The 11,553-nt window shown below is 53.6% G+C and overlaps 1 protein-coding gene across 1 annotated transcript; it reads left to right on the top strand.

Annotated features, from left to right (window-relative positions):
- The first annotated feature begins 7,595 nt into the window (after window positions 1-7,595).
- Window positions 7,596-9,709, top strand: DDIT4 (DNA damage inducible transcript 4). Its single transcript, XM_058543227.1, has 3 exons — window positions 7,596-7,709; window positions 7,833-8,088; window positions 8,367-9,709. Exons 2-3 carry the CDS (start codon window positions 7,893-7,895, stop codon window positions 8,858-8,860), a joined length of 690 nt encoding a protein of 229 aa, XP_058399210.1. The 5' UTR covers window positions 7,596-7,709; window positions 7,833-7,892; the 3' UTR covers window positions 8,861-9,709.
- Window positions 9,710-11,553: the final 1,844 nt, after the last annotated feature.

Genomic DNA, 11,553 nt, shown 5'->3' with positions numbered 1-11,553 from the left:
TTTCTTTGCGTTTGTTTTTTAAATACAAAAGGATTCAGCAGTGGCTCCTGGATTCCTATGCCAAAGTCTGTCCCCTGGTGGGTGACAAATGGGACACCCGAAGGCGGGGAGAGGCCCTTCTTTTGGCACACCACTTCCCAGATTGGTCTTCCCCCCTGGGGGGATACCTGGAGGGGAGATGTGGTGAGAGAAGCACTGTCACTTCTGGTCCTGGGGGGGTCTACCTAAAGGGAAACCCGGTGGGTGGCAATCTGCCGGTGCCACTGAGTCAAGAGGGCTGGGCCCTGCTGAATTCTTGGAGGGGAGGAAGAACCTGATCAGATAAAACAAGGGCCAACAGAGGAGAGAAAGTTTTTTTGTCACCAACTCCAGGTGCTCACTCCACCTGTTGTACACCACCACTCCTCAACATGTACTGCCCCCCTTTCCAGCCACACAGTCCCCTTTGGCTCACAACTAAGAGTGTCGAGCTTTTGGAACCAAGGAAATGATCCATGAGTCATGGCTCCAGTCTGCTGACTCGCTGTGTGACCTCATGCAAGTCACTGCACCTATCTGAACCTCAGTTTTCTTACCTGTAAAGTGACACCGATGAGGCCTGTCCTGCCTACACTACACAAATATTGTTATTTTTATTGACAGTTATAAAAATAATAAAGGATATGGAAGTGTTTTTAAAAAGAGCTCCAGAAAGGTCAAAGATCCTTGTGAAGAGGTGGCAAAGTTGCCAGGTGGGGCTGGCAGCTCGCATCACCTGCCAACCTAGGAATTCCAGAAAAGGGCCCAGGATGCAGATCCTTGACTGGGCGGCTGCCTTTTGCATAGACCTGAGTTTCCCAAACCTTTCGCTACTAAGGTCACTGGAAATAAAAAACACTTGTGAGTGAGGGTAGAAGCTTCGCAGAGGGGCAATGAAGTGGTTGCAAGCCTGGGAAAAGAAAGTTCCTGAGGATTGAGTGAGGCCTAACTGGGGAGAATGGGAGATCATGGGTACCTCATAAGGCTCCCCACCCTCAGGCTTAGATCCTTCTCCATAAAGGGGTGAGGTGGGGGGCTGGAAGATTTTAAGGTTCATTCTACTGACAGAACACTCCTGACAGTGAGAGGGCTGACTCCTCTCTCTACTGAGCACTCTAAGCCAGCCCTACTCACCCCAGCCCCTTGGGGTACCCAGAGGCTGGACAGCCCCCGGGTCTCTCTTCTCTGGAAAAACAAAAACAGCGAGCTCATTTTGCTGTCCGTCAGGCGGTGAGCCTGGATTCAGGCTGTGTCCACTGCAGCAGCCCCTGGTCGTCCCTGTCATCCCCACGCACACCCCACCCCACCCCACCCCCAGCTTGATGAACAAGCCCACCCTGACCCTGCCTCCCCTTTTGATATACGGCAGTTGGAAACCCTCAAAAGGCAAGAACACTGAGAGGGCTGAAACTGGAGCGTCTGTTTCCACCTTCTCTGGCAGACTTCCTCCAGATGGTTCACCCCCAGACAGGCCGCCTGGCCTGGGATTTTTAGAAAAGCAGCTCCATGGAACTTGTCATGATTTTTCCTTCGTTATGACCTTTGTGGAGGCTGAAGAGGCCTTCGAGATTCTCTAGTTTTGGATTTTCAAAACTGGAGTATGAAAATCCCAACACTACATGAACCCCAGGATAATCGCAGCGTATCTTTTTTGATTAAAAGGTTTTTTTTTTTTGGAGGGGGAGGGAGAAATTAAGTGATTTAACTAGTAAGTAATTTTAAAATTTACTACTAAAATTAACACAGATAAAATGTAAAATAGAATGCAAGATTGCATTATTTGTAATAAAAATACTAGACTTCAAAGACATGTTATGCTTCCTAGAGGCTGCTTTGGGGTCACAGCCCAGAACCTTATTCGTCCTTAGTGGCCAAATAGCCTGAACTCACGTCAGCTGCCTCCTGTCCCCTCACAGGGCCTGGGCTTGCCTCAGAAAAGGAGAGCCATTTAGCCTAGGCTTCAGGTACTGATTGGAGAGGGGTGTTGCCTCACCCTCCCTCCACTTCACTGTTTTCTTTCCTCATAAGGGTTCAGAAGCCAGAATGGGAGAGGGATCCTGGGAAGCTGGCTGAAAGCTGGCTCCCGAGCAGATGGGATTCCTTCCTGAGATGCAGTGGAGTGGGTTAGTGAGCAAAGAGACAGTGCCCTGGAGTCTGGCCAGGTCCCTGGGATAGCTCACTTGACTACTCTGGCTACGTGGGAAGCAAGGTGGCAGAGCAGTGGAAGTCTGGTAGGCCTCTGTGCTTTTCACCACTGCTGGGATAAACAAGGTCTGCCAGGATCCTAAGGCTACCCTCCTAGCTCTCGAAACCTCCACCCTTTGTCATGGTGGTTTATCAAGCCAGCCCGTTGGGGGATTCCCACTGCCTTTGCCCTGTCCCCAGAGGAAACAACTTCTTGTGAAACCTAGGAGCCCAGCAGAACTGGCTGGCTCTGAGCTCACCGTTGTCACATGTGGCCCTGGTCTCCACAGCTGCATGCCATCTTACTCACCCTTAATCCACCCCCAACCCACAGGGAGGCCCTTTGATAGGCTGGGGAGCCAACCCAGCATTCCTTCCAAGACCTATCTTTCTTTCTGAGAAGTCAGCAGACATCCCAACTAAAGATGAGCACCAGGATGGCTTGGAGAGCTTTTGTGCCAAAGGTCCCCATGCAGACCTACCAAATAGGAATGGGGTTGGGGAGATGGGAATCTACGGTGTATGAACTCCTCAGATGATTCTGATTACCAATCGGGCTTGAAAGCCATTGGTTGATGGAAGGATGACTGGACTCTCACTCTGGGCCTCAATGTCCTCATCTGTAGAATGGCACTATATTCCTTCCTCAGGGTGTAAGTAGATAATACATTTTAAAAACTTCTTTGAAAGGCTGAACAACACAATGTATTGTTAGTATTTCCATTTCAAAAAATAGCTTCATTTGCAAAAAGATTCCCCACTGAATTTTTAATTCTCCCTCTAATAGCCCAATCAAAATCCTACATGCAGCTCTGGGCTGTCAACAGCTTTTCACAATCCTCCTGGTAAACCAGGTGCACTTATAATCTTGCTATTTTGACCAAGTTGTTTGTTGTTTTTCAAGTAAAAAAGCCACAGAAGTCCTGGGAACACTTTTGCTGGCTTCACTGTCCCCACCTCCTACCACCACTCCGCCCTCTCCACACCACCCTGACCCACTGGCTCCTCCTGCCACCTCCACTGCACTCAACGAGATGTTTCCAAAGGGCTCCGGAGGCGCCCCAAGCAGAGCTGTGTAGGCAAGCTGGCTGGCCTTCAGGGTATCCCATCCTGAATTCTGGGGTTCCAAGAATCACACTCCCACCCCGAGATCAGGTTTAACTCCTCAAACCCGACTGGGGCAACTTGCCAGACTGAGGCCCTGGGAACCCGTGCGCAGGACAGAAACCGCCTGAACAGGGAGGGGCAGGTGGCCAGGAGTGAGTGCTCATTGACTTTAAATTGCAGGCTGCAGCCGGTCCCACGGGAATAGAGCAGAGCTGGGAAGAGGCAGAGTGTCTGCATGGTCAGGGCTCTGGCCACAAAGACTGGGACATGGGGCCTGGTTACCAACTCCAGAGGCCTGAGTCACCCAGGACGTGACACTAGCCCACTCCTGCTCGGAGTTCAACCAGTCTCCTCACCAGGGTTGTCTTGATGCAGATTCCATGTTGCACATTGTGTCTATGTGGGAGCACAATTCCCCGGAAGACATACATAAATGCACAGACTCTAATGGGAATGGTGTCCTCAGCAGCTGTGCAAAGGAGGCAATCCTACTCCCACCAACAAGGGAATATAAACTTCAAAAGTATTTCTAGGAGAGTGACTGCTTGATGGGTTCACTTTGGGATGATAAAGATGTTTTGGAATTAGACAGAGGTAGTAGTTGCACAGCATTTTTTTTTAAGTTTTTTATTTTTGTGAGGATGATCAGCCCTGAGCTAACATCTGTCAATCCTCCTCTTTTTTTTTGCTGAGGAGGATGTTAGCCCTGGGCTAACATCCATGCCCATCTTCCTCTACTTTATATGAGACGCCGCCACAGCATGGCTTGCCAAGCAGTGTGTTGGTGCGTGCCCGGGATCCGAACCGGCGAACCCCGGGCCGCCGCAGCGGAGCGTGCACACTTAACCGCTTGTGCCACCGGGCCGGCCCCTGCACAGCATTTTGAATGCACTAAATGCCACTGAATTGTTCACTGTAAAATGGTTAATTTTATATGTGAATTTCATCTCAATAAAAAAATGTTTTAAAGTATTTTGAGGCACTTGAAGGTAAAGTACTAATTGCTTTAAAAGAGTCCCCACAATAAGTCAGCCCTCTGCACAATGTCACCTCTGTCCCCAGCTTCCTGAGGTTGCTGACTATATTCCAACTGGAAGAACTAGGTTGCCTCAGAAGCCCCCCTTCCAGACCTGAGCTGAAGAGGAAGGGAAATGTTCAGCACTTGTCAGAAAGGGGATGATGGAAACGTGACATCAAGTCCTTCTGAAGACCCACCCCAAAGGCCCACCTAGATCCTGGGAATCTAGATGTAGGTCTGCAATTCTGGGGAAATCCACCTTTTTGCTTTATCTAGCCATCCATTTATCCATGCATTCATTTATTCATCTGAGGAATATTCACTGAGCCTCTACTACATGCTGGCCACTGGAAGTTAAGATTAGAACACTACCCTCAAGAGGGACATAGTCCAGTGGGAAGACTAAAGTGGAAACAGTTATTAACAGAGATATGCATGGGGTGTAAGGATGACCCGAGGAGGGGCACCTAAGCGATGGAGGGTTGGGGTAGGCGGGCTAGGAAAGGCATCATGGAGGAAGGGATGCCAGAGCTGGGTCTCTACGGCTGCTGGTGGGGGAGCATGTCCAGACAAGCCTGACCTGCAGCCAGCCTAGGCCTGAGGGGAGTAGGAGGGGGAGAGCAGCACACCAAATGCAGGGTTTATAGGATCTTTGAGGGATTTGAAGAGGGCTGGCTCAGGGGCCAGGAGGTAGAGCTGCCTCCTCCACAGGAGAGCCACGCTTAGGGAGTTCCCCCCACCCTACCTGCTTCAGTGAAGGGAGGGGTATGTGAGGTGGTAACCAAGTCTTTCCAGCCCCAGCCAGGTAGAAGGGAGCCTGCCCTCCACCTCACAGGGTGCACCAAGACCCTTCACCTCCACTCCTCAGAGGGGCTAACCATTAAGAAACTCCCCTTCTAGGTCCAAAGCTTCTCCTGGCAGACAATGGTGTGAGGCTTTGCCCCCTCCTCCCCAGGGGTGAAGAGTGTCAGCTGCGAAGCTCCAACCCCTTGCAGGTGGTTGTTTACCCTGTAGCCCACTCCCTCCTATTCTGGGAAAAGCCTCCAGAGGGAAGCTTGCAGATCTTTTTACCATCACTTTTAAAAAACACAATGAGACAACAACTTTAACGGATTTCTTTCGAAAAGAAACAAAATTACTCAGTTCCCATTAACACAGCCCTTCCCATTTGGGAAAAGCTGGTTTATTAACAGAATGACACAGTGAATGGAAAAAGGTGCTTAGCACACTGCTTCCCTGAAGGTGTTTACTGAATGAATGAAGGATTCCTTGTAAACCAACCATTCCAAACTGGCTGGGAATTCTTTTGCTTATGAATATCTACTTCTTTAAAAACTTCTATTTTTCTTAGATTAGGGTTCCACATTTTTCTGAAATATTTCCTTTTTTCTACCAAAAAGGAGAGAGAGAGAAAGTAAGAAAGAAGAAAAATACCCTATCTCCTGCTGTCTCAGATGCCCCCAGCCCGTCAGCCCGGTGGGGAGTGAATGGTCCTCTGAAGGTAACTCCCTGATCTTTCCTGGGACAGAAAGACAAACACATCAGGTCACCCCAACTCTTTTCTTCCCACTTCACTAAAGGGTGATTTCCAGAGGGTGTCATCTATCCCCAGCTTTCCGCCTAACCGCCCTGACCTGGTGTCTTTAAGGCTCCCACCAAGTGGCTGGAGCTTGGAGGATTGGAAGAAAGGGCCAGTGTTCAGGCCATGAAAGCCCCAGCAGCTAAGAGACTATTCTATTTTGCAGTAGTCTTTAAGATATCTCCTAATCTGAGTCCTCTAATTTATTTTTTATCCATAAATGTCTCCAGAGGTTGTTCTCCTATCTGGAAAATGGGGGTGGGGTGCAGGGATTGAATTCTAGTCCTTTCCGATTCTAGGTCTTGGTTTGCCAAGATGGCCCACGGGTCAGCCTTGTTTTAAAAAACGGGAGTCGGGATGGGGGTAGCGGTGGCCTGACCTCTCCGGCAAGTGTCATCTGTCACGCGCAAGCCTGCCCCGAGGCGAGGCCCGCCTGTGGGATCTGGTTAGGCTCCTGCCCGCCCAGGGCGGGAGCGGCTGATGTAAGTTCGGTTCCCTCTTCCATCAGGATCCCCGTGTCCCTGATTGATAAACCTTTAAAGAAATAAAGGTCGAGTTCGTCCGAACCTCCTCCCACCCTCAGCAGTTACTATCTGTCTCGGAGCACCGCCGTCAGGCCAGATTTCCTGTGGCCCCGCCTGAATGACGAAACAGGGGGTGGCCATTGCCCTCGCGGGCTTTTCCGGAGGCCTAGGTCCTCGGTCCTGATGCAACTCTCCGGGTCTTTTACAACAAAGCGCTTTGGGAGGAGGGGTGCTAGGACCCGGCGGACGCCCAGAGGCTCCCGGCCGCAGCGGCGGAGGAGGCACCACCGCGCGGCGGATCTTCTGTCGGGCCAGCGGGTGGGTCAGTGTGTCCATCTGATATAGGGCCCAGTTCTCAGCCCCAGCACCAGGCGCTAGGAACCCAAGCCCATCAACACTCCTCTAAGCAACCTCCCCTTGGGAGCAACTGTGGGGTGGGAGCGGGCACAGTTTGGGGGTCAGGCTCATATGGGGAGCAGGGGCCCCCCATTAACCCATCCCCAGGGGCTATAGAGTAACAAGCGGGTGGGGCCGCGGGGAAGGCGGGGCTCGGTGCCCGAAGCTGCCCAGTCTTTGGACCCCACCCCCACATCCCGACCCTCGCAAGGCAGGGTTAGCGTGGGATACGTGCGCGACGTCTGGCCGGGTTAACGACTGCTCCCCGAGCTGCCGTCCCAGGGGCATCCACCCGTGCGCCCAGTTGTGCCCGTAGCTCGCAGACTCCCAGATGCTGGGGGCAACCGTTTTCCCTGCCCGCCGCCCCCTCGAGTTCCCCTGCCTCTTCCTCCGCGCGGTCAGGGGCTACCCCCTCCCCCAGCAACACGACCCTATAATAAACACGTCTTTCCCGGATCCTCCCCTGCCGCGAGCGCCCTCGGGGACCTTGGCAGCTGCAGCCGCCGCGGATCCCTTCCAGAAAGGGGGCGTGGCCGCGGCTCGGGGTACGGCCCGGAGCGTTCCGGGGCTCAGCGGGGGCGGGGCCAGACCGCTGTCACCGGGCAGGAGAGAACGTTGCGAACGTGCGCCCGAAGCCCATTGGCCGAGGCGGGCCACACTCCCGGGCCTGGATAGGGCCGCGGCGCCGAGCGGGCGTGGCCTCCCGCGTTAGTCCTTATAGGCCTCTCCGCGCTGGTGCTAGGGACCGCGGCAGGCCGAGGGGGAGGTGCGGGTGGGTAGAAGGGACAGGTCTGGGCAGCGCTCGGGGTTTGGCACCAATTCGCGCATCCATTCAAGCGGCAGTACGCACTGTCCCAGCAGTTCTCGCTGACCGCGCTAGCTGGTGAGTGTCCTTTCTGTGTGTGCTGATCCCTGCGCCGGGAGGCCTCAGCCGTGCGGGTCCTAGCGCTCGAAGTCTGGTCCAGCCCCCAGACTAACGCCCCGTGGGTGTCCTTCTTGTCTACAGCGTTTTCTGCGCTCCCACATCCTGAGGTCATCTGCAAACGTCCTGGCGTCCGTCCTCACCATGCCTAGCCTTTGGGATCGCTTCTCATCGTCGTCCTCCTCTTCGTCCTCGTCTCGAACTCCCACCCCAGATCAGCCGCCGCGCTCAGCCTGGGGGTCGGCGGCCCGAGGAGAGGGGCTCGGCCGCTGCGCGAGCCTGGAGAGCTCGGACTGCGAGTCCCTGGACAGCAGCAACAGTGGCTTTGGGCCAGAGGAAGGTAAGGCGTGGGCGGGGGCCGGACGCGACTCGAGGGGCCGAGGAGGTGGGAAAGCGCCGCGCTGGAAGGAGTCAAAGCCACCTTGTTTTCCTATCTGTTCAGAAGCCAGATTGCGAAGGAGTGGGGAGGAGAGTGGGGGAGGGGGATTCGGATAGGGCACGCTTGTGGGGCGGAAACTGAGGCACGGAGTGGGAAGGAGTGCTGATTTTTTAGCGAAACAGCACGGCCCCCTTTTGGATCTGCTCTTATACCCCTCCCCCGTGTGCTCTCCCTTCCAGACTCGGCATACCTGGATGGGGTGTCTCTGCCCGACTTCGAGCTGCTCAGCGACCCCGAGGATGAGCACCTGTGTGCTAACCTGATGCAGCTGCTGCAGGAGAGCCTGGCCCAGACCCGGCTGGGCTCGCGGCGCCCCGCTCGCTTGCTGATGCCTGGCCAGCTGGTGAGCCAGGTAGGCAAAGAACTACTGCGCCTAGCCTACAGCGAGCCGTGCGGCCTGCGGGGGGCGCTGCTGGACGTCTGCGTAGAGCAGGGCAAGAGCTGCCACAGCGTGGGCCAGCTGGCCCTTGACCCCAGCCTGGTGCCCACCTTTCAGCTGACCCTCGTGCTGCGCCTGGACTCACGCCTCTGGCCCAAAATCCAGGGTCTGTTTAGCTCCGCCAACTCTTCTTTCGTCCCTGGCTTCAGCCAGTCCCTGACGCTGAGCACGGGCTTCCGAGTCATCAAGAAGAAGCTGTACAGCTCCGAGCAGCTGCTCATTGAGGAGTGTTGAACTTGGGCCTTGGGGGCCGACACTGCCCCCACGGCAGAGACGACTGAACTTTTGGGATGGACGTTGGCAGGCAGGAGCTGAAGAACTGATGCCTGTCGTTAGAAAACTGACAACAGCCACCTGAGGGGAGGAAGGTCTAGGTGAGGGGAACATAGTGTTTCCTAGGAAGTTCACTGAGGTGTGTGCAGATGGCTCCCGTGAGTGGCACACACCCCTCAGTACTGTAGCATGAAACAAAGGTTTAGGGGTCTACCAGGCTTCTGGCTGGATGTGTATGTAGCATGTACCTTATTATTTTTATTGTTACTGACAGTTAAGACAACAGTGATGTGACAGCCGGAGAGCAGCTGGGCTGCACCGTGCTCTGCAAGGGGTGTTGTGCTCATGGGAGCCGGTCCTGGTGGGAGGGCGGAGGTCGTTGAGGTGATTTGTGTATCTAGTGGTCTGAAGGGGCCAAATGTGTGTGTTCTTTGTTTTTGTATCTTTTGTTTTTTTTGATCAGAGCTTCACTACTGACCTGTTTTAGGCAGCTATCTTACAGACGCACGAATGTAAGAGTATGAAGGGGCGGGTGTTGGGATCACTTGGGGATCTTTGACACTTGAAGAAAAAATACATCTGGGAGCTGCGTTTGGCCCATCCCTGGCTGTGTACTGAAGAGTTGAGCTGTGAGGGGATTGGGCTGATGGGGTGGGGGCTGGAACCCCTCCCCCAGAGGAGTGCCATCTGGGTCTTCCATCTAGAACTGTTTACATGAAGATACTCGCTGTTCATGAATACACTTGATGTTCAAGTATTAAGACCTATGCAATATTTTTTACTTTTCTAATAAAAAAAATGTTTGTTAAACGGTTGAGTCTCTCATCAGTGCCATGAAATAAAAGGGAGGGGGATGGGTGCTGGTAAAAGGTGGGTTTCATTGGACTCAGGTCTACCTGTGTATTTCTCTATCCCTTCCTCGGGCTGCCTGCCAGCCTGGTAATGGAGGTATGTGGACCGTGTGTCATCTGTGCCAAAACCCTGGCTCCCTTGGCTCTGTGCTGACTGCAGCTGCCAGGGGAAAGCGCTAGAAATCGCTGGAAGGTGAGGGGTGAGTCAGACCTCCCACAGAGCCAGAGTCTCAGTAGGGAGAGCTCACCTGGCTGCCCTGGTTAGAAGGCCCAGGTTAAGGGCCCCCTGAGCCCGAGGTCAGTATAGACACTGAAGGGACTGCAAGAGACTTTGAAAGTCCGAATTCTATATGTTCTACCCTCAGGAAAATTACAAATTTTATCTCTGCATATGAAAAGGCTAGGGAGCAGGAGCACCAAGACAAAGATGACTTAGTTCAAGCCTCTTACTGGGTAAGGAACCTAGGGCTCAGGGAGGGGCATGGCCTGCCACTGGGAGGAGGTGTGGCCCAGGCAGGTGCAGAAAGCACCACAGGGGCATGGAGGGGAAGGAAGGAAGGCGGAGTGGTGAGGGCTTAGAGAGCAAGGGGATTGCAGGCCTGTCTTCATGAATCTCTGGGTGACCTGGACTCATTACACTCTCTGGGCCCCAGTTTCCTTATCAATGAAGTTGGGGTTGGGCCAGATGTGGGCCAAGGCCCTTCCCACTTCTCCCTGTGAGTGGCGGGCCATCCTCCCACACTGGCCTCTGGAGAGTTGTTATCTCTCTCGTTCTCTTCCTGGTCCCAGACAGGCCTTGTTTGCCCAACTGTAAAAGAGTAATCCTTCCACTGGAGTGTGTAGTCAAATCTCTTGGGGGCTGTGGTTAAAACAGATCCCTTGGCCCCAGGTGGAGATTCTGACTAAGTGCGTCTGGGGCAGGCCCCCAGGAATCTGCATTTTCACCAGGGATTCTCACACAGGGTCCTCAACTTTGGGATGTTTAAAAGACATGCATCTCTTTGGTAGAACTGTCTTGTTCCCCAAAGTGAATGAAGTTGGGTTAGAACTAGATTTTAACATGGTGATAACAAACGAGAAGTTGCCCAGAGCAGTCTCAGGAGAGCCCTCATACCCATTTTCTTGGCACGTCCCCCTAACAGCCACCCTGTGAGGAGTGGTGGGTGGGACAGGGGGTTGTAATGCTTCACAGATTAGCAAACAGAGGCCGAGCCCTTGAACGATTGTCTTCTGACCATGGCTCACCTTGTCCCCTCTCAGCCCCTCAGGATGGAGTGAAGCAGGCTCAGCACCTGGGCGGTGTCTGAGGGGCACTTTCTCAGGACTAGAGTTTGGTGCCAATGCTCATGGCTGTGCTTCCCTGGCCCCAAAAGAGGAGCAAGGAAAGCAATGGTGTCTAGCTCCGGACCAGAGAGTTTTGTTGGTATTTGGGGGCAAGAGCTGGATGGCGTGGTAACCTCTAAGCCTTCTCCAAGACCAGGAGGCAGCAGGCACTCTCGGCTCCTTTTCTTTCTTTCTTTTTTTTTTTTTTATGAGGAAGATCAGCCCTGAGCTAACATCCACGCTAATCCTCCTCTTTTTTTGCTGAGGAAGATCGGCTCTGAGCTAACATCTATTGCCAATCCTCCTCCTTTTTTTTCCCCTCCAAAGCCCCAGTGGATAGTTGTATGTCATAGTTGCACATCCTTCTAGTTGCTGTATGTGGGACGCCGCCTCAGCATAGCCGGAGAAGCGGTGCGTCGGTGCGCGCCCGGGATCCGAACCCGGGCTGCCAGTAGCAGAGAGCGCGCACTTAACCGCTAA

Source organism: Diceros bicornis, chromosome 6, assembly GCF_020826845.1.
Source record: "Diceros bicornis minor isolate mBicDic1 chromosome 6, mDicBic1.mat.cur, whole genome shotgun sequence".
NCBI lineage: Eukaryota > Metazoa > Chordata > Mammalia > Perissodactyla > Rhinocerotidae > Diceros > Diceros bicornis.
Note: the sequence above shows the minus strand (reverse complement) of the source record. Positions and strands in the feature narration are given on the sequence as shown.

Bases quoted from the DNA above. Each gene is read 5' to 3' on its own strand.
- DDIT4 (XM_058543227.1), top strand. From the start codon at position 7,893: ATGCCTAGCCTTTGGGATCGCTTCTCATCGTCGTCCTCCTCTTCGTCC. The intron at 8,089-8,366 runs GTAAGGCGTGGG...TCTCCCTTCCAG, and splicing joins TGGCTTTGGGCCAGAGGAAG to ACTCGGCATACCTGGATGGG.